Source organism: Apteryx rowi, unplaced genomic scaffold, assembly GCF_003343035.1.
Source record: "Apteryx rowi isolate R43461 unplaced genomic scaffold, aptRow1 scaffold_154, whole genome shotgun sequence".
NCBI lineage: Eukaryota > Metazoa > Chordata > Aves > Apterygiformes > Apterygidae > Apteryx > Apteryx rowi.
Window position 1 is genome coordinate 457,383 of NW_020447797.1, and position 24,550 is coordinate 481,932.

The 24,550-nt window shown below is 57.1% G+C and overlaps 1 protein-coding gene across 3 annotated transcripts; it reads right to left on the reverse strand.

Moving 5' to 3' along the window:
• Positions 1-7,562: 7,562 nt before the first annotated feature.
• ACE (angiotensin I converting enzyme) lies at positions 7,563-21,077 on the reverse strand. Of its 3 annotated transcripts, XM_026059252.1 has the most exons (24): positions 21,018-21,077; positions 20,414-20,501; positions 19,957-20,100; positions 19,629-19,820; positions 19,283-19,380; positions 18,540-18,712; positions 18,085-18,308; positions 16,556-16,700; positions 16,222-16,320; positions 15,875-15,997; positions 15,239-15,450; positions 14,462-14,598; positions 14,006-14,164; positions 13,508-13,595; positions 13,170-13,313; positions 12,756-12,947; positions 12,059-12,156; positions 11,370-11,542; positions 10,701-10,924; positions 10,308-10,452; positions 9,928-10,026; positions 9,349-9,471; positions 8,571-8,758; positions 7,563-8,275 (listed from the first exon to the last, which is right to left on the reverse strand). In XM_026059252.1, exons 2-24 carry the CDS (start codon positions 20,478-20,480, stop codon positions 8,079-8,081), a joined length of 3,444 nt encoding a protein of 1,147 aa, XP_025915037.1. In that variant the 5' UTR covers positions 20,481-20,501; positions 21,018-21,077; the 3' UTR covers positions 7,563-8,078. The 3 variants fall into 3 exon arrangements, with proteins under 3 accessions (XP_025915037.1, XP_025915036.1, XP_025915038.1); XM_026059251.1 differs by lacking the exon at positions 21,018-21,077 and having other exon boundaries at positions 20,414-20,605; XM_026059253.1 differs by lacking the exons at positions 7,563-8,275; positions 8,571-8,758; positions 9,349-9,471; positions 21,018-21,077 and having other exon boundaries at positions 9,995-10,026; positions 10,240-10,452; positions 20,414-20,605.
• Between the last annotated feature and the right edge of the window lie 3,473 nt (positions 21,078-24,550).

Genomic DNA, 24,550 nt, shown 5'->3' on the forward strand with positions numbered 1-24,550 from the left:
GGGGCCGCGGCCGCTCCGTCCCCGGGTCCCTGCTGCCCCCTGCTCGCATGGGGCGGGGGGCGGCTTGGCATGGGGAGGCCCTCGGCGTGGCGCAGGGCCCTGGGGACGCGGAGGGTCCCGTGGGCTCTGCGGGGCAGCGAGGGTCCCGATGGGCCCCCGGGGCTCTGTGAGGTCCCCGGGGCTCTGTAGGGCACAGAGGGTCACGGTGGTCACTGCGATGCTGTTCTGCCAAGCAGATGTTCAGAGCTAGCCCCAGGCCCAGCGCTTCACTTGTCCAGAGCCCACAGCTGCGTGCCCCTCAGGGGAGAAGGCTGAAGGGACCAGCTCCCTTTCCTTCCTGAGCATCCCCTCCAGCCAGCCCTCTTCCCCCGGCCCCACTGCTAAGGCCAGTGTCCACTGAGGGGCTTTTTATTACTGTTTTGTTATGCAGGATTTTTCAGGCATGAAATTGGTCTAAGAGGATTACAGTCCATTATCATCAGCAGGAGTGTTTTGCTGGGATTTTCAGTTAATATTCCAGTGCACCTTATGAATTCACAGAGGGGCCAGGCCCCCCGCAGGGCACATGACCCACAGCAGCACCCACCAGAGCTGCCTCCTCTCTCTCAACCAGCAGTGCAAGTGGGTGGGCAAAGACAAGTGCTCTGAAAGCCCATTTCAGAGCCCTGGTGCTGCTTTTATCTCTGCTGCTCTTGGAACTCAACCTTCCCGCAGCGGAGAAAAACTTGTTCCATTGTTAGAGAGGGTGAAAAACCCATTATCTCCCCCCATCCACTTTGCACACTGCCTCTGCCATGATTTACTGTGAGTCGTGGAGGATGTTTTGCTCTATATTACACAGATGCAGCTTAATAGCGTGGGGGAGGGAGAGGGACGCGGAGTCCAGGCTCCTGCCTTCTCTGTTTTCTTGTTGATATACCGGGTGACTCGAGGGAGACAGCTCTGTGCCGCAATTTCCTCAGTAGAAAATAGGGATGCTGGTCACTCAGCCTTGTAAAACTGCTCTGAGATTCCTGGATGACCAGTTCTGCAAGGGAAAGCAAACTATTATTATTGTGGCTAATATAATGATAATTATGATTATTAATCACCAGGCAGTCAGGATTTAAGGTTGGCCTCCTGCCCTCCTCTCATCCCATAAATCAAGTGCTGGATGTTCATGGACACATCACATGGACAAGGATGTGTCTGATGATACAGGCACGTGCCAACTTCAGCTGGGCTCAGAGCCATCCCCAGAGGTGATCGAGTCCATGATGTGAGCATGGGGGGACTCCTGGGACCTTGGGGACCTCTCTGTCCCCTATGCCAGGCCCAGGGCTATGGAGCAAGCAGCAACGAAGGCTTGTCCCCCTCTGGGCTTGGCAGTGAGGCCACTTCACCCCCCCCCCGGCTTCTCTGGCTGGTGGGTCTCGTCCCACCGCCTGGCTGATGGAAGAGCCTCTCTTACCAAACCTCCTCCCCGTGCAGCCCTGCCAGCAGGGCTGAGTCCTGCCATACCCTCCTGGGTTACCGACTGAGCTCCAGCAGCCTCCCAGTCCCCTCCGGGCTCTTCCAGTTCCCCCAGCTTGTCCTCGCGGCGCGGGCTGGTTCATCCACGAAGCTGGCCAGTCTGCGTCCTGCCTCCCAGCCCTCCTCAGGAGCGCTGGACTTCTTTCAATTCCCTGGGCTTCACCAGGACTTAAGCATATGCTTGCAGTTAATCCTGTGCTTACATTTTATCCCAAATAGGAAGAATTGGGGTCTCTGGGCAAATTCTCCTGCTGTTCAAGGCAGCTGAAGGGCTCCCTCTGATTCAGCTGATTGGTAATCCTCTCTCTCTCCTTCCTCTGCTCCCTTCCTCCTCCTCTCTCGCTCAGTTCTTTCCTCTCCTCCTCCTCAGAGAGTGCTTCTGAGGTTTAGCTTCTCCCCCCATCCTTCCTTCCTTCCTCCATCCTGGGGAATCAACGGGAAACCACCCGATTTCCTAGGAAAAGGAGACCTGAGTGCCCTCCCCCTCCCCGGTCCCGCACCATAAATTCATAAAAAGCCACCTGTGAGCGCAAAGCCCAGGTACAATAATAGCTGTGTTTGGTTTGCGAGGGGAGCATGCACAGCAGAAGGGGAGCCAGGGGATTCCAAATAATAACGGCAGGAAGTAAAATATTTGCACTTTGCAGGGAGTTATAATCCGCCCCGGTGAGGGGCTGTGTGCGGCAGTACGTTAGGCAGGTGCAGTCGCTGCCGAACAAGGTAACAAGGGGCAGGAGAGCCCTGAGCGTGGGTTTCCAAAGGCTGCGTGACCCAGGGAGCAGCTGGAGAGTGGAGGAAAGGCCCAGCCCCGTGAAAGGGGTTGTGGATTTGGGATGGCCGGTTCGTGATGAGCGGCTCACCAGGGAAAGGCACCCGCTCAGATCCAGCCATGGCAGCTCCTGGCTGACGCCTGCTGAGAGAAATGTTTGCAAACCAAGAAACGGCATTTCTCCACATTTCTGCAATTGGACCCAAACTGCAAACACAGCCAGTGATGCTCAGGGAAGAGGGTGATATGGGACTTTTGCAGTCCCCAAAGCTCCTTGCACCTTTCAAGACTGTCCCCCAAACAGATGCCTTTGCAGAGGAGATGAGGCCTCAGACCCTGCTCCGGGATGCCGTGGGCTCAGGGATCCTGTCTTCCCATCTGGTCAGCACTGTTCATACCTGCGCTTTGCCCTGAAAATCTCACTTCTTCTTCCAGGAGTTGGAAGATGCTCTGGGGATGGGAGAGGGGAGGGAGGAATCGGCATCAGAGTCGTGGTCCTGGAGGGGAGTTATGGGAAGGGGGGGATACACGTAGGTGGATTTTACAAGGGGAAGGTCTAATCCACGACCTAGCTCTCTTCTCGGTCGTCCCACCACTCCAAATCCTGGTGGTTTTTTTCCACGCTTCCATGGCGCTGTTTGTCTGCTAAGTATAAAAACATCTCCAACAGTTAAATGCGCAGCTAAAATTAACCCTCGAGAGCCTGTGCTTTCTGCGATGCTGAAAGGAGGCGTTTCGCTTGGTGGAAGCAGCCCCACGGGCCGGGGCACCTCAGCCAGGAGCTTTATCGGTGCCTCGGGACTGTCGCTGGAGCAGTGCCGGCTGCCAGGCCACCGCGGCAGAGGGAGCTGCCTCCCCGCAGCCGTCACGCTGCAGAGGAATTCATCTTTTGGGAGAAGGGAGTCCATCCATCACGGCCTGGCCTGACCCCTTGCCGGCCAGGAGGAGAGGGCTGGCATCGGGAGGGCAGGACTCCTGGCGTCATCCCCGTGTCTTGGGGGGGGGTTCAGCTCCTGGCTGGGTTGGGACCCGTCCCCAGCTCCCTCCCTGGAGCTGCCCTGCCCATCCTCAGGCTCCTCTCTGGGACACAGGAGGCTGCTGCGGGTCTCGAATGAGGCACCCAAGTGGGTGATGAAGATGAAAAGCAGAGATTTGATAGGAGAAACTAAACACAAATTCGGCTCCATTCAGACACAGACTTGGACAGTGCCCTGTCCCTGCCGTGCCGAGCGGTGCTCCCTCCGTCCTGCGCGTCCTGGCTTCAGAGCAGGAGAAACTGAGGCCTGGAGCAGGCTCGTGACTCACCTGCAGTCCTTGAGTGAGTCGGCGGCAGGGCTGGGAGGAGAAGCAGAGCCTCCCGGCCGCCCGCTCGCACGAGATGGATGGTGCGAGCCGGCGGCCGCCAGCGGGGCTGCAATAACTCAAGGCGATGCCGCAGGGACGGCCGGCGAAGGGCAGAACGTGGCCCTGCTTCGCGGCTGCCGGGGAGGGGGTGCTGGCAGTGCCTGCAGCTCCTCTATTTGGCAGAAAACCATCCTTGGCATGGCGGAGAGAGGAGAGCCGGCCGTCAAGGGCTTGGCAACACGCTCCACAGTCAAGCATTCAAAGCTGAATTGCTTTTCAATCTGCAGCAATTTTCTCCTTGCTGCGTACAAGGCCTCGGAGGAGAAAAACATCAGCTCGAGCGGGAGCTCGGGGGGTTGGGATGGTTCCCTCCATTGGAGTGGCCTGGGGTCTCCCTGTGCCGGTGCGTGGGGGCATGGGAGGTGCCTGGCCGGGGAAGAAGGGGCAGTTTTGGACTCACTGGACTGGAGCTGAGCCTGGCCAAGGTCCTGCTGCTGGGACACCTGGCAGAGAGCCTATGCGGGGCTGGGGGCTCTGTGGGGCTGGGCAGGGGGCTCAGCCCAGCTCCCGCTGATGCGATGCATCCCCTGGCCAGGCTGGGACTCATCCAGATGGGGGCTAAGATGGGCAGGAGATTCACATGGAGGGGGGGGGGTCCCTTCTGCCAGGGCCATGCTGGGCAAAGCAGCACATCCCTGCTTGATGGCTGATGGAGGGGACAACGGCAGAGCGGGGCTGGGAGGGTTGGGGGGTCATTTGGGCTGGAGCCAGCCTTACCTCTATGTAGGGGATTGTAGCTGAGCCTCGGGGCTGGGGGAGAGTCTGGCTTGCCTGGGGGGGGGACTTTAGAGGGAGCGTCATGTCCCTGTGGCAGCTGCTGTCCTCTAGGAAAGCCCACCCCATGCGGTGTCCCCCAACCAGTGTCACACGGGGCAGGGGGACTGCAGCGACATGGCCACCCCACCTTGCCCGTGGGCCAGCGGTGAGCCCGGCGTGGCCCCTCCTGCCGGCCCCTGGGTGCCTGGTGCTGCCAAGCCGCCGGCTGCATTTTTCCAGGCGCTCCTTGTCCCCGTGGGGCGCGGGAATGCGAGGAACGCGGCCCCGCGTGCCCGGCCCGCTCCCGGCCCCCAGCCAGCTAAGAATAGACCTGGCCCGGCCACCTCCAGCCCAGCCGCGTGCTGGCAGGGGGCCACGGGGGGTTCAGACTCGCACCCACCGCCAGCCACCTCCCCGCAGGGGACAGCACCCGGTGCAGGACCTGCCGCCCCAGGTCCGCTCTCCCTTCCCGGTCCTCGTCCCCCAGTGGGCGAGTGCTGGTCCCCTTCCCGACCAAGGCGTCCCATACGGTGGACTTTGTCCTCTGGCCCCGCAGACGTCACACCAGGCTCCCCGCCACAGGGGGTCCCGGGCTCTCCCCAGGATCCCAGCTCCTTCCAAGGTCTCCGAGCCCTCCCAGAGAAATACTGGGAAATGAGTTTTTGATGTGCCCAACAGGGCCCAGAGCCACAGAGCAAACAGGGAATCCAGCGTGGGCCTTGCTTTTAATTCTTGTGATTTCAGGGCGAATCTCGCATCCTCTCCAGGAGCCTCACGCACTGGTGGCGCCTTACAGTGGGACAGACCGGGGGACAGCCTGGCGAATGTGCTGCTTTCAGAGTTCCTCACTGAGGATTTATGGGATTTGGGGAGGGAATCTCCCCTTTTTTCTGCCTTTCTTTCCCTCTGAGGAGCAGTTTCACTAAGCCTCCTAATTTCAGCGGAAATCATGACGCAAGAGCCAGAAGACAGCAAAAAGCTCTCCAGATGTTACCACAACAAGGAAGGGGAATCATCCTCATTTTAAAGGTATCTTGTAAAACATTTATCACTGGCTGTCAGGGCCCTGAGAGCACCAATAGGCCTTAATTGCCCTGAAAAGCCTCACCTGGGACCTCCACCCACCCCCTCTGTTCAGCAGCTCTATTTAAGCTCAGGCCTGGGCCTTGAGCCTTTTTTGAGCTGTGCTGCAGGTAGCCTTGTCTTCAGCCCTGTCTCCTAGATGCACCTTTGGATCTATGTTGCAGGTAGCCTTGCCTCCAGCCCTGTCTTCTGGATGGATTGGTCTGATGAGATGCCTGTCCCTGTGGAGCAGGGATGAGATCTGCTGTTGTGGGAGATTTGGGGGTCACACACCTGCATGTCCCCCCCTTTTCTCATAGACTGGCCTTGATGGGACTTCTTCATTGGGAATAAGAAACTGCTGCAGCTAAAACTGGGGCATTTTTGCAGATTGTTGATGGAACAGGGCCAGAGGTTACAGCTTTGTGCACCCATCACCCATTCTTGGAGCAGTGTCCCCTTCCATGGCAGGGGATAGTTTGGGTGTGGGTTCTCTAATGTCTAATTAGAACTGAGCTTGTATCGCACACCCTGAGTGAGAATGCTTATAGCATGGATCTTTCTTCTATTCTGAAAGCAGTTTTCATGAAACTTGTAGGAACTCTGTGATCTTGGAGACCTCTGTTCCTCTGCGCAATGGGGCAGAAAGGAGCCCTGGAGTGCTAAATAGCAGGTGAGGAGCTGACAGCTAGATGGAGCACAACCATAACAGCCTGGTTTCCAATCCAAACTTGCTTGGCTTCAAACCTGGCTCTTGCTAGATCAGGTCTCTAGCAGAGAGCATTGTGTTGGCTGGGAAGAGGGTGGGGAGGTGATCCAGGGTGCTGGATATAAAGCAGACACATCCTGGCCAGAGAGCTTGGCCTTTAACCCTGTCCTCAGGCYGAGGTGAAAAGGTGCCTGCCAGGTGCTGTGTTTTGGGCAGGTGGGAGGGAGGTTTTGTGATGCTGGGCTCAGCGACTGTCACTGCTGTGTGCAAACCCTTGGCCCAGCACAAGTGTTCTGGTCAGCAGCTAGCATGAGCAGCCATTTCCCACGTGGGCCTGGGTCATCTGCTGTGCCTGGTGCTCCTGCAGGGACCATGGCAGAAAGACAAACCGCTTGCATTTCCACCTCTCCGTGGGTGTGCTCGGCACAGCGGAGGATTTAAAACAAACAAAAACCCGAGCGTAGGAGGGCAGGCACCTGTGTTCTGCTCCTCTCCGGGCTGCAGCAGAAATGCCAAGAGCCCTCTCGGGCCTCAGTTTCCCCCTTTAAGACCTGACTGAGGGTGGATGCTGTCAGACTGGAGGGGGAAGGGGTGGATCTTGTCCCGTGTTCTTTCATTTCCCCTGCTACTCAGGACTGCTGCAGATCTTGGCTCTTTAAGGCTGCAATAATCCCTGGGCTGGGATTAGTTTTGCACCTAATCACTGCAGAACAAATGCGAAGTTTTATTTACAGAAGCAGAAGATGGATGGGGAGGGGGGGGAAGCCTCAAGCATGGCTGATTCCAAGATAATCAGGGGCAGGAGATGATTGCAGACCTCAGAGCCCCCCTTGCTCTTACATAAATGACCATGGCTGCTGTCACAGCGAAGCCCAGGCCCCACCATGGCTTGGGGTGGCCTCCCTGGGCTGAGCTGCTGCAGCACCGTGGCACTTGAGCCTGGTCTCCACTTGGTCTTGGCAACCCCTTGTTTGACCCCCAGCCCTTTTAACAAATCAGACCTGGACTTTCCTGGAAATCCAGCCCTCCAGTGGGGATTGCTGGCTCTGATTCATCCCCTTGCTTAGGCACGTGCCCCATGGGAAGCCTGTGAGCGCAGGCTGGAGGATGGGACTGCCGTGGAGTGAGGACGCCGAGGGCTTCAGAGGATGGGGAGAGGGGAGGTGCTGGTGGGGATTGCCCCAAAGCTGGGCTGGTGTCCTGGGATTTGCATTTGCGCAGGGCTGGGATGGCAGCTTTCCTGCCTGAGAGCACAGCCCCTTTGAGATACCGGCTCCCACTGCCCCTTTTCCCCCTGCAAGAAGGAGCAGAGTCACTGCTCTGGGGGTAACAAGACATGGTTTTATTTTTCATCCGTGCAAGCGAACAGCCCAGCAGTGGGCAAACCGGGGGTGGACAGAGGTAGAAAACAGTCGGTCTCTCCCCGGTCTGCCCTCTGCTCATTCAAAGCCCCCTTGGCTTTGCCTGCCCTGCCACAGAGGTATGGAAATGGCTGGTGGGTGCTGGAGGGACCCTGCTCCCTCCCTGTCCCACCCTTCTGGGATGCTTCCCTTGGGTAGCCTGGGATGGCTTGGTGCCTGCTGGCAGCAGGGCTGCCCCTTGACAGGGCCTGAGTTTCTCTTCCCACAATGCAGGTGTTGACAAATAAATAGGTATTTACTGCTTTGGCTCTTGCATAGTGAAAGTCTGACCTGATTGGAAGGAGGAGTTCCTGGGCTGGTGAAACCCATGGCCTCATCGGCCCGCGTGTGAACCCGCGTGTGCCTGTGTCCCTTGCACAAGGCATCACTGCTGGGCTACCTGAGTGCTGGTAGTTGCACATCGTGCGTGCTGCTGGCACATGCGCTCTGCCCCACGGGACCTGCCTTATTTCAGTTCCATTTCTGAGCTGGATTTGAAGGCCCTTCTCCTGAATGAGAACAATTTGATGCCCAAGAGGATGGTGGTGACCACGAAGATGAGTGCCAGGGCAAGCAGGACCCAGCCACCCGCTGTGGCTTGACTGCTGGCCAGAGACATGCCCAGGAAATCAGCTTGGTCAGAGCTGTCTCGTGCTTGAGTAGCTGGAAAAAAGTCAAGAGGGAGAGGGTTGCTGCTGGTGGCTCTGTGCCATGGTGCATTGGGTGACCAGCCCTCGCTGCCCCTTTGCTGGGCTCTGTAAGGTCCCAGGATGTCTTGCCCCTTTTGGACTCTCAGCTCCCCATGAAATCAAGGGGAACTATTCAAATACGCTGTGGTTTTTGGGGTGAGGAAGGGGCACTGCACCAGGTAGAGCCACCAGCTCAGCATCTCCTATGTGCCCTATTCCTGCCCCAGAAGGGGCTAAGCTCTGACCTGGTCTGGCTGAGCCCCACATACCTGCGTAAGGGGTCCAATCGTACTCGGCCCAGCCCAGGACATCCCCGTTCTTCTCATTCTCCTTGGCCAGCCAGGTCATGAGTGGCTCAAAGTAGCTCATCAGGGCCTCTGCAGACATGTTGGGCTGCCCAGTGATGAGCTGCATAGCTTCGGGCCATGGCTTGCTGAAACCCAGCTTCAGGGCTTCCCTGTGGCAGGAGAAATTGGCTCCAGTGAGTTACTCTTTGCAACCAGCCCTTGCCTTTTCTCCAGGGCTTAGCTCTCTGGGTGCTAGGGACCCCTGGGTACAGTCTGTGCCTCCCTTGGCACCATGTGGCTGTGAGGGCACAGAGCAGGGAGAAGGAGGCTGCATGTGTGCTGGGGACTTTAACGGGGATAAAGTGCGCCCCCCCCCCCCCCAGTGTGCCTGGCTTGATGCAGATTGGTTTGTGGATGAAAGGGTTAATTTTACACGGGCTTTTCTTGGGGAAAGGAAGTTGCTTTCCCTAAGGAAGGGGGGGAGGACGGGACACCTTTCCTCCTGCCAGGTCCCAGCTACCATCTAGTGGCTGCTTTTGCAATCACAGCCACTGCACCCAGTCCGGGGTCCCCTCCGCCCAGACTTCAGGTCCATGGACCAGGGCATCCCAACCCAGGGCTCCTGGAGAGAGTGGGCTGCTGCGTCCCAGCCCTGGGAAGCCTGTGAGCCCTCTGCTCTTGCCAGCATGGCTAAGATCTGATTGGCTTAAAGTATTAAGGTATATAAAGGTCTTGGCTCTCCCCTGCCCTGCACACCTACCCCAGGAGGCTCCCAGCTGCCTTGGACTGGTAGATGTCACATGTGTGCAGGGGTCCCGTGTGCCCAGCTGCCTTGCAGAGCGCCTGGTGGAACTGGAACTGGATCACGAAGCTGACAAAATACCTGAAGGAGCCAGAGGGGGTTGAGGAACAAAACCGTGGTGTCAGGCTGGGGATGTCTCTCCCGGTGCCCAGTCACTGTTAGTGGATGTGCAGGGGGGATGTGACCCCATTGTCCCCAAGTTGTGCCCTCCCATCCCTGAGGAGCATCACTGGCCTTAGAGCTCTGTCTGGTGTCAATATGGTGAAGTCTCTCTTGATCCTATTTCTCACTTTAGCATGTGCTTTATACTTGGGGGATGAGCTGATCCTCCTTGGACAGGGGGAAATAACCCCTAATCCATCCACCTTCCCCTCCTGACCCCCTGCCTGGATCCCCTGAGCCGTCCAGCCCATCCAGGATGGGCAGTTTTCTCCTTGGATGTGAAACGAGCCACCATCAGTAGGGTCTGAATCAGGGATCCTGCTTCTGCAGAGGATAATTCATCCAAGGCAATCCCTCCCAGTCCCACTGGCTCACCTGATGTATGGGACGTTGGCAGGGATGTGGAACTTGGCCCCAGGGTCAAAATCATCTTCAGACCTAGGCACTGGTGGGCACAAGCCTTGGTACTTCAGCCTGGGCCAGAAAGTGAGAGTTAGTTCAGTGCAAGGAGTGGGGGGCTCATGGGGGAAAGCGGGAAATGGAGAGGCATCATTGCAGGGTCTCGACAGAGGGGGCAAAGTGGGGGTGAGCCAGGAGAGGACAAGGTGGGGGCATGACAGTAGGGCAAGGGGGTTATGTATCCCATCATGTCCCTTTGTGGCCAACTGAGTTGCAGGGGGAAATTACCCAGTGGGGCTATGGTCAAGGCCCCTGCACCAAAGAAGGGGGTCCAAGTTCGAGCTCCCTGAGTGCACCTGAGGTTCCACCACTGCTGGTTGTACTCATCCTCCTTGATCCGTCCATCAAACACCTTCCAGCGCCACTGGTCCATGAGATAGCCGAAGGGCAGAAAGGCAATCTTGTCCAGGGCGACGCTCATCAGGTAGTTAATGTCGCTTTCTGCCCAGGATGGGAAGGGGTTAGCAAGGCAGTGCTGCCTCCTGCCCCTCTGCAGTGTATGTATCACCCTGCTCAAGAGCAGGGTGTCCTCAACCATGTCCTGTCCCCTCCATGCATGCAAAGCCACCATGCATGTCCCTGACCCCTTCCACCCTGTTCAGCCCATCCTGACCCTCTTAAAGTCTCTCCATTTCCAGCTCCTCCCAGGAAACCTTCATCTGTAGTGTGATGCTCCCCTGCCAGCTCACCTTCATTGTCTGTGACTTGGTCCAGCAGTTTGATGCTGTGCAAATGTTTGGGGGTGGAGACGGACAAGGCCATGACATCCCCAACAGCCTCGTGGAAGCCGGGGTTGGCCCCATCACGGAATGAGATGGGCTGATTCATGTATTGCAGGAAGTATTGCACGTGGCCCATCTCATGGTGCACTGTGATTAGGTCATCCATGTTCACCACCGTGCACTGCTTGATCCTGGACCAGGAGATGTGGGAGGGGGAGAGAAGGGAGAGCAGTGCTGAGGTGAAAATGTCTAGGAATGATCGCACCCCCTTGTGCTATTTTTCCCTTTGGCATCGCTTCCCACAAGCTCATGCTCTGGATCTCATGCCAGATTGGGCTGGTCCTTCTCAGTGGAGTTGCTCTCTGCCTCTCCTGCCATCCCTGACCTTTCCTTTCCCCAGTTCATTGGCTTTTCCATCCTCCAGGGTAGGGCAGCCCCTGCTTGCCCTCCATCTGCCATGTGGGCTCCTGCCAGCATTGCCAGCATCTTGGGTACCAGTGGCAACACCAGAGCAAGGCTGCCACAGCTCCTGGGCAAGAGGCACTGCGAAGGTATCAGGCTGTGTCTCTGCCAAGACACTACTATCTCCTCCCAGCACCATGGCTGCCAGGGGCTTCTGTTGCTCCCCACAGGCACCTGAAGTCCTTGCGGTTGTAGAAGTCCCAGGCTGAGGCATGACACACCACCTCCCGCCCGTCTGTTGGCTTCTCAATCATCGACTTGTCCCAGAACTCCTGTGGCATGGGGATGAGGCCCAGAGATGTAAAGAAACGGTCTGACTCTTCAAACATCCTCTTGGGTGTCCAGCCCTGTGGAGAGAGCAGACAAAAGACAAGGTGAGGGGCAATGGGGACTTCCGGGGGTGCTGGGGGAAGGATGGCAGGGGGGGCAAGGACAGTCTTTATTTCTTTGGGCATGGGGAGATCTTTTGGGGGCAGCTAAAGCTGGACCCAGTCCTTAGCATATCCAGGGGTGAGGAGAAAAGAGAGAATGAGGCATGGAGGTTTTCTGCAGCATCGGAGCTAGACCCTATCCTTCAAAGGGACAGGGTAGACTCACAGACAAGGGCCTTCTGTCTGGAAAGAGCCAGTTTAGAGGGCTAGGAGCAAAGAGGCAGGAGAGAAAAATAGCTATGAGATTTCTATGTTCAGAGACTACCTGACTGAGTGGAGGACAGGGGATCTCCCTGGTGCGATGGAAGGAGGTGTGCCCCCATCAGAGATGCTTTCCAGGTCAGAAAGCAGCAGGTAACACGAGCAGTCACAAAGGCCAAGGGGTGCTTGAGCCCAAGGAGCTTCCCCAGAGCAGAGTAGAAAAGCACTAACCTGTTCTTTCATGGCTGGGGTGGCATCCACCTTGGTGGCCCCCGGGAAGGGCATCACCAGGTCAAAAATGTTGGACCACGACTGGGCCCACATGTTGCCTAGGAAATGCAGGAATGAGACAGGAAGAAGAGAGCAAAGGCAATGAATTACTGTTGACTCCTGTGTGAGCTGGGCCACCTTGGCTGCAATCTGTGCTGCCCGCACAAGGGCGAAGCAAGCAGGAGCCCAGGCACACAGGAGAGGGCAAGTCATGCTGAGTATGTTGCCTGTTCCCTGGGACAAACCAGTCCCTGCAGACCTGTTTCATGGGGCTTTGGCTCCTCAGCCAGAGACTGCACCTTCCCCACCAGATGTGAGGTCCCCACTCAGACCTGACGCGAGTTGAATGGCCTCAGTGGGGGGTCGGTGGGAATGACGCATTGATTAGTGGCACTAAGGCTGTGGCATACTGCAAAGGGACCACAAGCCATGCACTGGCTCAGAAATGGAGCTGCATTACTCTGTGCTCCAGTTTGGCCCCCAAGGAGGCAGGGAAATGTAATCTCACACAGACAAGAGGAGAATACAAGGCTGGACCTGGGGACTGGCCTCGACTCTTGGCATGACTTGAGCAGACTCTGGTTGGTGGGAGACACAGCTCTTGCTCAAGGCTGGACCAGAAGTGCACTGCTGGACTAGGCTCCAGCAAAGCCCTTACCTAGCAGGTGAGCAGGGATGGGACCCTTCAGGTTTACACGCTCTGGACCATACTTTTTGTAGAGGACTCGGCGTACATAAGCATGCAGGTTGAGATACAAGGGCTGCAGCTGCAGGTACAGTCTCTCCAGATCTTCCTCAAAGGTGGGTGTCTCATACAGGGATCTCCAGAAGGCCCCATTGTCTGCGTAGCCTGTGATAGGGCAAGAGCAGAAGCCATCAGACCTTGCCCTTCTCAGGCAAGAGGTCATCATACTTCTCAGACATCCCAGGTCTCTCCATGTCTATGTGACCTCTCTTACGTCAGTGGGACCTCCATGCTCTCAGATGTTGGCCCTAAGTTGGACCAACAGCACAATCCCCTGCCCACAGGGGTCTGAGGCCACAGTGGGTCTCAAGGGAGCGGGACACTCACCATTGAGCACGGCTGCCTTGTTGCTCAGTGCCACGTATCGCTTATATTTGTCCCTGATCATCTTCCCAGAAGCATCCCGCCAGCCCTTCCAGGCAAAGAGGAGCTCGTCATAGTCCCGTGAGGAAGCCAGCATGTCTGTGAGGTCTAAAGAGAGAGCAATGAAGCCACAGTGATGCTGTTGCATGGGCTAGCCTGATGCAATGATGCTAGCCCCAGCATGCTGCTCAGGGGCCATAATAGAGAAAGGCCCTGTCACAGCCTTTTTCCATGCCCCTGTGAAGATCCCTCCTTTCTGGGCCTGCTGCAGAGAACTTGCCAGACACCCTGCTAGATCTTACCAGGGTCCAGGGGGTGACATATTTTGTTCTCCCTGCAGACCTTGGCTATGCTGTATGTGGTCTCCATATCTGAGAGGAGGGTGTTGTACTGAAAAGGAAATTGGATTATGTGAGCTGGTTATCCTTGTTTCTGCTCTTGGAGAAGGCCACAGCTTGTGGGGATGTCTTCCCATGTTTTCCTCTTGCCCCTTCCACACCGTCCTAGGTCAAAAGGAGGTGAAGCTCTTGTCTTTCACAGGAGTTAGTATGGGAAGGGCCAGGGCCAGCATGCAGTGTTCCATTGTCATCCAAACAGGCAGGTCCTGCTGCAGGCTGGGATATGCAACCTTTGGATAGAAAACACTGGAGGCAAGGCTTTGTGTGGAAGGTACCAGATTATCACCTGTACAACGGCGGGGGCAGCTGCCCGCTGCCATTTCCTAGAAGTCAGGAGAAGCCCATGACTCCGGACAGGGTGGTGGCAAGGGACACCCTCTCCTGATCTGTCTTGCAACTCACCTCCTTCAACTCATCCTCAGGCAGTGCTGCCCTCTCAATGACACTCAGCTTCTTGAGGATGCGTGTGACACTTTGGTCCTGGAAGTCAGTGGAGTCGAACTGCCTGGCCCTCATGCCATACTGAAGGGTGTGCTTAGACATGGCCAAGTTCTTCTCCAGCTGCAAGGGCAGGAGGAGACAGGAGAGGGTTTACCCAGAGGAGATCTTTCAAACAGTCAATCACCAGAAACACCACCTGACACAGATGACTGACAACCTCCCAAGGGGTACTCCAGTGGGTACCTCCTGGCATGACTAGGGTTTTCATGGAAAAGGCACCTCCTAGGTGTGAACATTTCCCTTTGGTGAGGGGCAGAGGCTGCCCTGGTTTCCAGAGCTCATCCACAATGTGCCTGGGGACCAGCTGCCTGCCTTTGCTGTTGTCTCTTCCCACACAGCCCAAGGTCATTCCCGTACCATGATCTCCTTGTTATGGTCGGTGATGTTGGTGTTGTAGGTCCAGGATGCCTCGGTATAAGCATTCCACACCTCCTCGGCTGTTCTATTGTACTCGGACAAGAACTCTTTAGCTTGTGCTTCATCTGCTATTTTATCTAGAGAAAGAAATAAATGGAAGAAGAGAGGGAAAGTCAAGGGAGCCCCTTCTCTTTGCAAGAGCATCACCTTGACGGAGAAGCTGTGGCTGAGCCTCTGCTAAAAGTGCAGGCTCCTTTGGAGGCTGCCACACTACTTTGGCATGGACTGAGGCCCTGCTCTGCTGCCTCTTTGCAGAAAAGTTCTAGGAAGAGCCAAGGGATGGGGGCAGGTGCATACTGCTGGGGTACCCCACTGGGACAGGAGATGGGATAATGGGACAAACTGCATGCCACAGACCCTCCCACCTGGGCAGAAAGGGTGCAGCAGGTGGGAGGGTCTGCAGCAGGAAACAGGTGACCCGTTACATCACGGCTGAAGGCATTACGTCAGCAGCAAAGCCACAGGTCCAGGCAATGCTATGTCACATGGTTGGCTAATGGCACCCACTTCAAAGATGCAATGCCCTAGGAAGCAACACCCCGTGGGACTCCACATAGAGCTGGTGGTAAAACTGGTTGTTTCTCTTTCCTGGCACGGAGACCTTGCCCACCCATAGTAGAGACCTCCCCCAGCATCGGCCTGCCTGTGGGTTAGTGATGTCCCTTGGGAGATCTCTTCTTGCCTCTCCCCAGACTCAGGATGGAGCTGCAGCCTTACCAATGCCTTCAGGGTAGCCTTCAGGGATAGGAGGACGCCAATCAAATTCAGGCCAGCCCAGCACCTCATTGGTCTCGTTGTTCTGCTGCTGAAGCCACTCGGTGACAGGGCTGAAGTACTCCAGGAGGGCCCCAGCATCCATCTTATCTGTGCCAGTGAGGTTCAGCAGGATCTCCTGCCATGACTTGGAAGAGCCAGCTTTCAACACATTGCTGCAGAGAAGCAGGACAGCAAGAGCCAGCATGAGGAAGGAGATGGACAGGAGAAAAGCGGTGCCTGTATCTTTGCATCACAAGAGTTGAAGACTATTCCTGAATGGGACATGAACCTGGGAGCTGCCTCTAGAGCCCCTCCAGCTGTTATGCATATAGGGACTGAGGACTTCCCATCACATACTCATGCATTTGTTAACAACCTTGGGATCTGACAGGCACTGAACATGCTTTAGTGACCTCTCATCCAGGTGGGAGCTTATGATGAGGATGACAGCAGAACCCACTCACCCCACCACAGTGCTTCCATGTATTTTCATCCATCCACCTGAAAAGTTATTTTCCCAGCCACCTCTATAGCCAGTTTTTCCTTCCTTCTTTCCTCCCACCCATGGTGATTCTCCCAACCTTCCTCTGTGCCCACCTGAGTTTGGTTCCAGCCTCTTTGGACATGTAGATGTCACAGGTGTGCAGGGGACCAGTGTGGTTGGCTGCCTGGCACAGCGCCTTGTGGAACTGGAACTGGAGGATGAAGCTCACAAAGTACCTGCCGAAGAAGCCCATGAAGGTGAGCCCAAGGAAAAAGGGCAGCTGATGCATCCCATGGCATGGAGGAAGGCACCTGGCTGCACACTTCTGCTCCCTGCCGTTTGTGGATGGTTTCTAAGCCCAGAGCAAAAGCAATGCATTCCACTACCTGCCCACAGAGCTGGGATCTCCACTCCCCCTCCCCACCCTGGACCTCCATCCCCATGCCAGCACCTCCTCTACCTGATGTAGGGGGTGTTCCCAGGGATGTGGTACTTTGCACCAGGGTCAAAGTTGCTTTCGTTCCTCGAAACTGGAGAGCAGATACCTTGGTATTTGGTTCTGTAAAACAACAGAGATCAAGAACATGGGTTGGAAAGGAGGCAGATGAACCAAAGCAGGGAGCAGGAAGGGAAGGCACAGTGCTGAAGAAATCTGCACAATTAGATGTGCTTCTATTTCCTTCCATCCATCCACAAAGCAATTTCTCCAGCCATATTAGTAGCCAATTTTTCCTTCCTTCCTTGCACACCACCAGCTTTCATGCACCCATCTGCCCTTGGTGATTGTCCTCTACCTCAGATACCACCAGTCGTAGTTGTAACGGCTGGGGGGCGTGCGGCCATTGAACACGTTCCAGCGCCACTGGTCAATGAGGTAGCCGAAGGGCAGGAAAGCGATCTTCTCCAAGGCCATCTTCAGCAAGTAATTGATGCTGCTCTCTGTATGAAACAGAGTGGCGCTAAGGACACTAGGTTTTTTTGTGAGCAAGAGGGTGAGCAGATCTGGATGATAACAAGGTACAGCATTTCAACGTATAATTTTGCCCCCTTGCAAATGCTTCATGGGACCCAGGAGACTTCTCTAGATGCAGCTTCTGCTCAGGGCAATATGTACGTTTTCACTGACCGGGGACAGCGGGAGTGACCAGCCCTGTTGTCTTCTTGCCTTCAGCCTGGCTCTCAGCTATGCTGTGGCCACATGCATGAGAGGGTCTCAGATGAGTGTGGCTCTAATGGTTCCCTCTTTACACATTTGCCTTGGGGACCTCAGGGTAAAGTGGATTTGGTCCCCAGAGCTGTCACACCACTGCAAAGGCTAGGTTGGTTTGTACTCAATTGGAGTCAACCCTGGGGACAGTTACCAGCGTGGGGAGCACAGGGGAGAGTGGCAGCTCCTTTCCCCTTCACCCTGAGGAAAACCAGTGAAGGAAGGTGGGAAAAGGACCTGCTGGAGACCCAACTGAAGCTGTGTGGGCAGAGGGGTTGGCAGCACTGCCCTGGGGTGCTGCTGGCTGCCATGGCAGTGGTGGGATGGCTGGCAAGAACTGACACAGCCTGGTCCTGGTTAGCTGGGCAGTGATGCCTTGAGGCAGAGACCATCTGCTCCGCAGTGTTTGTGCAGCATAAGCCCAATGGTCTTGGCTGCTGCAGTGGCTTCCCTGTCACAAAATGGATTTAATCACAACGCAGGAGGATCCCGGGACTGGCCCTCCTCCACAAAGCAGCTGCCTGCGGCAGGAGTCTGCAAACACTTGGCTTTCTCAGCTTCTGTCTGGTTTCACATGTTGGCTGAGAGGCTTCAGTGGGACGGGGAGACTCTTGCCAAGCTAGGCAGTGCCCTGCAGTGACAAACCATCCTCTGCTCTGCTACTGACAGGCGGTGAGCAGAGTTGTCACCTGCTCTGACTGTCCTTGTGAACAGTGTTAGCTGTGCACATGAGCTTTCAGGGTCACCTCTGCAGAGCTATGCAGAGAGCTCCTGGGGTTGACATTTCTTGGTGAGGGAAGGGGAAATGCTGGAAAGGTCAAAGCCAATCAAGCACAAAGATGACGCTTTCAGGTTTTGGGCTCTGCCAGGAGTACCGGGGAAGAGAACAGACAGGCTATGGGAAGCCTTACTGCTGCGTTCAAGAGTGAAGAGGATGGTGCTAAGAAGGATGCAGTGCGTGGAGCTGAGTGTGGGGGAAAGGCAGACATCAGCTGTGGGGCCTTGTCTGCTCCAAGCCATGCGGCTGGATTGCAGCCCACCCTGGCAGAGCCAAAACCCTTCCCTGAGCCATGGGCAGTGCCCGAGCCCTCTAGACCACCCAGGGCCATGGCACACCTGTGTCCTCAGTGACACTGTTGAGGAGCCCAATTTTCTTGAGGTGGCTGGGAGTGGAGACAGACAGGGACATGACATCGCCAATGGCCTCGTGGAAGCCAGGGTTGGCCCCGCTGCGGAAGGAGACAGGCTGGTCCTTGTACTGCAGGTAATATTGCACGTGGCCCATCTCATGGTGCACTGTGAACAGCTGCTCCATGGTGACTGTGGTGCACTGCTTGATCCTGCCGGGTGAGAAAAGAGCATTGTCTAGGCTAGGCGAGGGCACCCGGGCTGCCCGTGTTCCCCCTCGAGCAGCGTGGTGCCCCTGCCGAGAGCACTGAGACCTTTCCCCAGAGGGTGACAGGGCTGGCTGCATGGCCAGGCTGGTGGTACCCAAAACAGTGACCGGGGAGGATGGGGGGGGGGGCGGGGGCTTATCTTGTACCCCTTGGACTCTACCTGCCCCTACACACCTGAAGTCCTTGCGGTTGTAGAAGTCCCAGGCTGAGGCATGACACACCACCTCCCGCCCATCCGTCGGCTTCTCCAGCATAGACTTCTCCCAGAACTCGGGGGGCATCTCCAGCAGCCCCAAGGAGGTGAAGAACTCCTCTGAGACCCGGAACATGTGGGTGGCGTTCCAGCCCTGGTGGGCAGAGGCCAGCAGGCAATGGGTTACAGCGATGAAGAGGCTGCCAGCACCCTAGGCATCTCCTTTGATGCTCTCCCAGCACTAGTCAGCACTGTGGGAATGAGCCAGCTCCGTCCAAGAGCTGGGTAAGCAGATGAAAGGGGCTGGAGTCCTGCCCCTCTCACCCTGACTGGGGGTCCTGGCCCCCAGAAATGGGGTGAGCATCCCTGAGAAGCAACCAGCAGCCATGCTGGGTGGCCAGTAGATCTGAAGCTCAAGGGACTCTTTGACCTGTGTGTGTGTGTATGATGGTGTGGATGTAACCCACACCTCTAAGGACCAGCATTGGTCCTACAGCAAACTGCCCTTCTTCTTTGCCCACCAGCTTATTCTGTGATCATTGCTGGAGGAGGAATGGGGCTATTTCTGTGTCCCTTCCAGACACTGTTTTTCTGCTGTCTCCTGTGCAGGCAGGGGAAACTGATCCCATGGGTCCAGGAGCAACATTATGGGCAAGCCCTGACCAACATTCCTCTGGCTTTTATCCCCACCAGTGCCAGCAGCGGGGTCCCCTCAGCCTGTCACCTGCTGCACCATGGTGCTCGTGACATCGAGGTTGGGCTTCTCCGGGTAGGGGATCATCATGTCATAGATGTTGTTCCACTGCTGAGCCCACATGTTGCCTGAGAAGAGAAAACAACCAGAGTAGAAGGGGTAAGTGGGCTGGCAGCTCCCAGGACGGCCCTTGAGCCCATGTGCTATCCCAGGCTGCCCCTGAGTTGGAAGATGTGGCACCCATCTCTGAGCCTGCGGTGGGTCAGGAGGAAGAGAAATACAGGCATCCCACAAGAAGTGATAACCAGGAAGCCCCTGCCCCACCATGGCCTTGTGTGTGCCATGGGGCTGGGGGGAGGGGTGTCTCTCCTCTTACCCAGGAGGTGAGCAGGGATGGGACCCTTCAGGTTGACGTATTTTGGGCCATAGCGGTCATAGAGCTTCCTCCGAACGAAGGCATGCAGGTTGAGGTAGAGTGGCTCCAGCTGGTGATAGAGCTGTTCCAGGTCGTCCTCAAAGGTGAGTGAGTCGTACCAGGAGCGCCAGTACTCGCCCGTGTCCTTGAATCCTGCCAGGGAAGTAGCCATGACCTGCAGGTTCCAGCCTCCAGGGGCTGAATGACTCCCCATTGCTCCTGCCCCAGGAGCATCGGAGCTGGGATGGGGCTGTGAGCTCCCCCCTGCCTCCCCCAGCCCCGCTCGCACCATCCATCTGGTAGGCCTCGTTGCTCAGCTTCACGAACTCCTCGTACTTGGCCCGCAGCGGGTTGCCTGCTGCATTGTGCCAGCCCTCCCAGGCGTAGAGCAGCTTCTTGTAGCTGCGGGAGTTGGCCATGATTTCCGAGATGTCTGGGACAGAGGCAGGAAAAGTGGGAAGTTAGAGATCCTGGTGGGAAAGAGAGGCAGGAGGGTGGCAAAACCCATTGCTGCTCTTCAGAGGTGCCAGCATCCCGCCAGACCCAAACACCCCAGGACAACCACTGAACGTGGCCATGGACCCTTCTCTCAGTGCTGTCCCACTCCAGGTGGGAATCTGGAGACTAGACAAACTCAGGGTCCCCAGCAGAGCTGGAAGGTGCTCAGCACCTCGCAGGACCACACGTGGCGCCTGGGGAGCTCTGCCTGCACAGCAGGGGCCAGCCTGGTGGGACAGGGACCATACCTGGCTCCAGCTCCCAGCAGGTACCGTTGGTCTGGCACACCTTGGCCGTGGAGTAGATTTTGTCCATGTCGCTCAGGATGGTGTTGTACTGGGGGGAGGAAAAAGAAGCTGTTGGGGGTCGAAGGAGGTGAAATTGGGGTTTCTCGGAGCACTCAGGGTGCCAGAGACAGGGTCAGCTGTGCTCTGCCCCCGCAGGAGAGGAGATGTATAGCATGGCTCAGGGTGGATTTATAAAGACTTCTCAACTCAGGAGCGTGTGCGTGTCCTGAGGGATGCGGAGGAGGCCTCGTGTGTGTACACAGCACATTTTTTTGGTGAGATAAGCTTGTGCCTGCCTGTAGTTTTTCCACACTTTGCGCTGTGGGAGCAACGAAACTCTTTGGGACAGATAACCCTATCCAAAGGCACTTGCTGAAAAGCCCTTCAAAATACACGCTAGTGCACAAGGAGTCCCGGAGCGCGGCTATTTATAACGCTCTTTGTCAGAAGGGCTACAGCCGAGACTGTTTATCTAAGGAGGCAAAAAAAAAGCAGGAGGAGGAGGGGATTTACTTCTGTGAACTTCAACAACAGCAAACAATAGCAACAGGAGATTTCCTGGAACCTGCCTGGGGCGCCCATTCCCAGGGAAGGAAATTCCTCCCCTCCGTTCCTCTCTCCAGCCTGATCCCACAGCTCGGAGCGGGCTGGAGGCGAGCGGCGTGGGGGCAGCGGGTGCCGGCTGCCAGCGGGAGCGCTCCTTTACGGCTGCTTTGCCAGCCCTCGGCGTAATGTGGCTGGTCTGCAGGGAGGAGATTTGATGCTTTCAGTTATCTAGGAGAGGTCAGGGGTGGGTTTCCTGGAAGGAACCAGGGCTGACGCTGCTCTGGAGAGCATTATATCATCATGGGCCAAAGCCAAGCGTGCGCTGCAACGGGGAAGTGCCCCCGTGAGCCACCAAAGACGTGGAGGGAGAGGGGAATTTCACTAAGCACCTCGCCACGTAGCTGGGTACGTAGAGGTGCTCAGCCCGCTGGGCACGGGAGGGTGCTGAGGCAGTGTGGGCTGGGCGCTAGAGGAGCAGCCTGGAGCTTTTTTGGGAAACTGAGACTTCACATGGGGCGAATCAACTCAAAAGCAGTGACCGAAACGTGCCGGGCTCTGGGGCGGACGCTGAGCACAGCAGGGCGGTCGGGGAGCTGTGCTTGCGCAAGGACGACTGCCTGGGCACTATTTTCATATATAGAAATCTAAATCACTTTGCATGTATGTAAGTGACCCTTAAAATCCAGGGCAGTGGTGGTGGTGGGGACTCAAGCCTTCCTGGTCAGACTCTTACTGATGTCCTCAGCTCCGAGCTGTATCCGCTTGCAGGGGAGGCTCAGGAGCTAGTGCCCCCTGGTCCTCCCCAGCCTGTGCCCACCAGGGACGCCAATGCCTGGGCCAAAAGCCCCTTTCCAAAGCAAGCAGTGTTTTTTGGCTGCCTGGAGAGGCTGTGAAGGAAGGGGACTGGCAGCTTCTCCCCCCAGCGCTCCCACCACCAGGCTGCGCTCGGCCGTGTTTCGGGGCACCTGCCCTTTGCTCCCCCTTGGGCCGCCGGAGCAGCCCTCCTTTCTGCTGGGGCCCTCTCAAGCGCGGCCCGCGGAGCCCACGCTTCCGCAGCTGGCGGGAGACCGGGGTGTTTGCGAGCCAGCTGGCCCCTGGCCATGGGCACAGCATGGCTTGGCTCCAGGGAATGCCCAAAGCTGCACGGTGTAAGCAGAAAAGCTCCGTCTCTCACTCGCAGGTAGCTCAGAAGCTGATGTTACAGGCACAACAGGACACCCTGAAGCCCGGCGTCCCCACAGATTTGGGACCCCATCTCCTGTCCCCTTCCCATCGCCATGTCCCCTGTGTGGGAGCACAGTCACTAGCCAGGAAGAACGTCCTAAATGCAACAGAGGAGCACTGGGCCAGAAAAGAGGCCTGGAGACCTTGAGAAAGGAGCCTCAACAAGGATCCCAAGCACCCCAGTGATGCTCCCCACAGCCTGGGGTTTCCTCTGATCCCCCCGCTGTGCCCTCGTGCCAGCAGTGCGGTGCCTACCTGCTCTCTCTTCTCCAGGGGCAGGTTGGAGGGCCCCAGGGTCTGGATGGAGCCGATGATCTTCCTCAGCTCTGAGTCACTGAAGTTGCTCCAGATGCTGCCATAGAGCTCCTTGGCTTTCTTCCCCCAGGCCTCAGTGAAGTTCTGCTCCTCCAGGGAAGCCTCCACCTGCGAGGCAAGAGGGACATGGGATTTGGGGAGGATGGAGAGACAGAGCCGCGACGGACCTGGCCATCATGCCAGGGTGACCCAGGGGACCCGTTGTGCCACCCACTGGGGCTCCAAAGCACAGGGAGAAGCAAGCGCAGCCTTGCACATGCCTTATCCCCTCCATGCCATTGCAGATGCTGGACACGGGGCAGAAGGAAGGGGTGGTGACAGCCAGATTTAAATCTGCAAGGGCTGATTTAGAGGCAGGAGGCTGCTAACATGGGTGCTTACAAGCACCACGCCAGCCTGGCGTGGACCCCGCACCCAGCAGCGAGGTGGCTGGGCACAGACACAACCCAACACGGTGCCGTCACCAGCTTTTGTGCGCAAGCCAGAGGGTTGAGGGAAGCAAGGCGGCGGGCAGGGTCACCCTGCTCCCTGACGCTTAAGCAAAGAGACATCGGTTTCCAGCCAACGCGGCAATGTCTGCAGGCCCTGAGCACCTGGAGTGCGCCCAGTGAGTGGCCGAGCGCAGGGGCAGGTGTTATTTAAAGCTGTTTTGGAGGCAGCTCTGGGGCATCTTGCCCCAGCTGGGATGCTGGGATGTGGATGCTGCAGGTTTCTCTGCTGGAAAAAGAGCCGACACACACAACTACAGAATACCACGAGCTGGTAGACCAGAGAGTGTACGCTATTTCTGCAAGCCTGGCGGCGTGCACGCAGCACTGACAGTTCAACGGGGGAGATTTGCACCTTCCTGGCAGCCCCGGAGACGCTGGAGTCATGGGGCAGCACCAGAAGCACTTAAGGGAGCGTCATCCGCCTTGTCCGTCTCGCTGGCCATCAGGAAGCTCTGCCTGTTGCAGGCAGGATGTCTGGGACGCCGTCGGCTGGCTCCAGCCACCGGGGACCCGAGCAGCTTGGAGGAGGTGGGAGCCTCCAGCCTCCCGGGCCGGGGCCGTGCACCTCTGTGCTGCGCAGGAGGCAGCTCGCAGGCCTGGGGGGAGCTGGTCCCGGGTGCAGCTGCTGGTGGGGTTTGAACCAGCCTTGCAGGAGCTGGTGTTTTCTAGCGGCTGCCAGATCCCAGTTTCGGAAGGAGGTATGAGCTCTGACTTCATTTTATCCATATATCTGCTGTTTCTCACCTTTAGAGAGGCAGGGAGAAGCCCCAGACTAGAAACATCTGGTGGATAACTCTGAAGTCACCACGGTCATTTCTTCTCCTTTCTATATCTCCTTTTCTATATCTCCTTTCTATAGCTCCTTTTCTGTATCTATCTCCTTTCTATACCTTCAGTTTTCTCCCTATGGCCGCAGCCAGGTCTCTGCAGCTGGGTTCAGTTTCAGGTAGGACAAACCTGAGATGTCTCACGTCACTCAACGGGGAGAACCAAGGAGCCAAAGGTGCCGCGGGGAGGTGGCAGGGAGATTCCGCCGCAGCGGGCAGGGCGCTGCCTGGGAGTGCCGCAGCGTGACGCAGAGAGGCTGCCCGGCTCCTCCATACGTGCTCTATAGTCTCCATCGATAGTGCCCTGGCTGTGTCTCAACCATCAGGCTACTGAGCCATCACGGTTATATCAGAGCGTTACCATTTAGCCGGATCGCACCCAGTCCGTGCCGTATAAGCACCCTATTTTGGGTTCACCTTGCAGCGTGGCACCCGCTCGCCCCGGGAGCTCAGCCAGGGATGTGGGTCCCAAACGCAGCCCCCGGCTTTGGGGACTCCGGCTGTTCCCGGGTGCTGCTGTGCCGCAGCCTCCCTTCCCAGGGCCGCGGGAGCCGCGGGGAGCAGCCCCGGCCTCCCGCGCCGCGGGGGGGTTATTTAGCCAGCTGGAGTCGCGGCAGGCGGCCGCGATTTCGGGCCCGTGTGCGTCCCGGGCGGGAGCGTCTCGGCCCGCTTGGCACGAGCTGCGTTTCGCAATC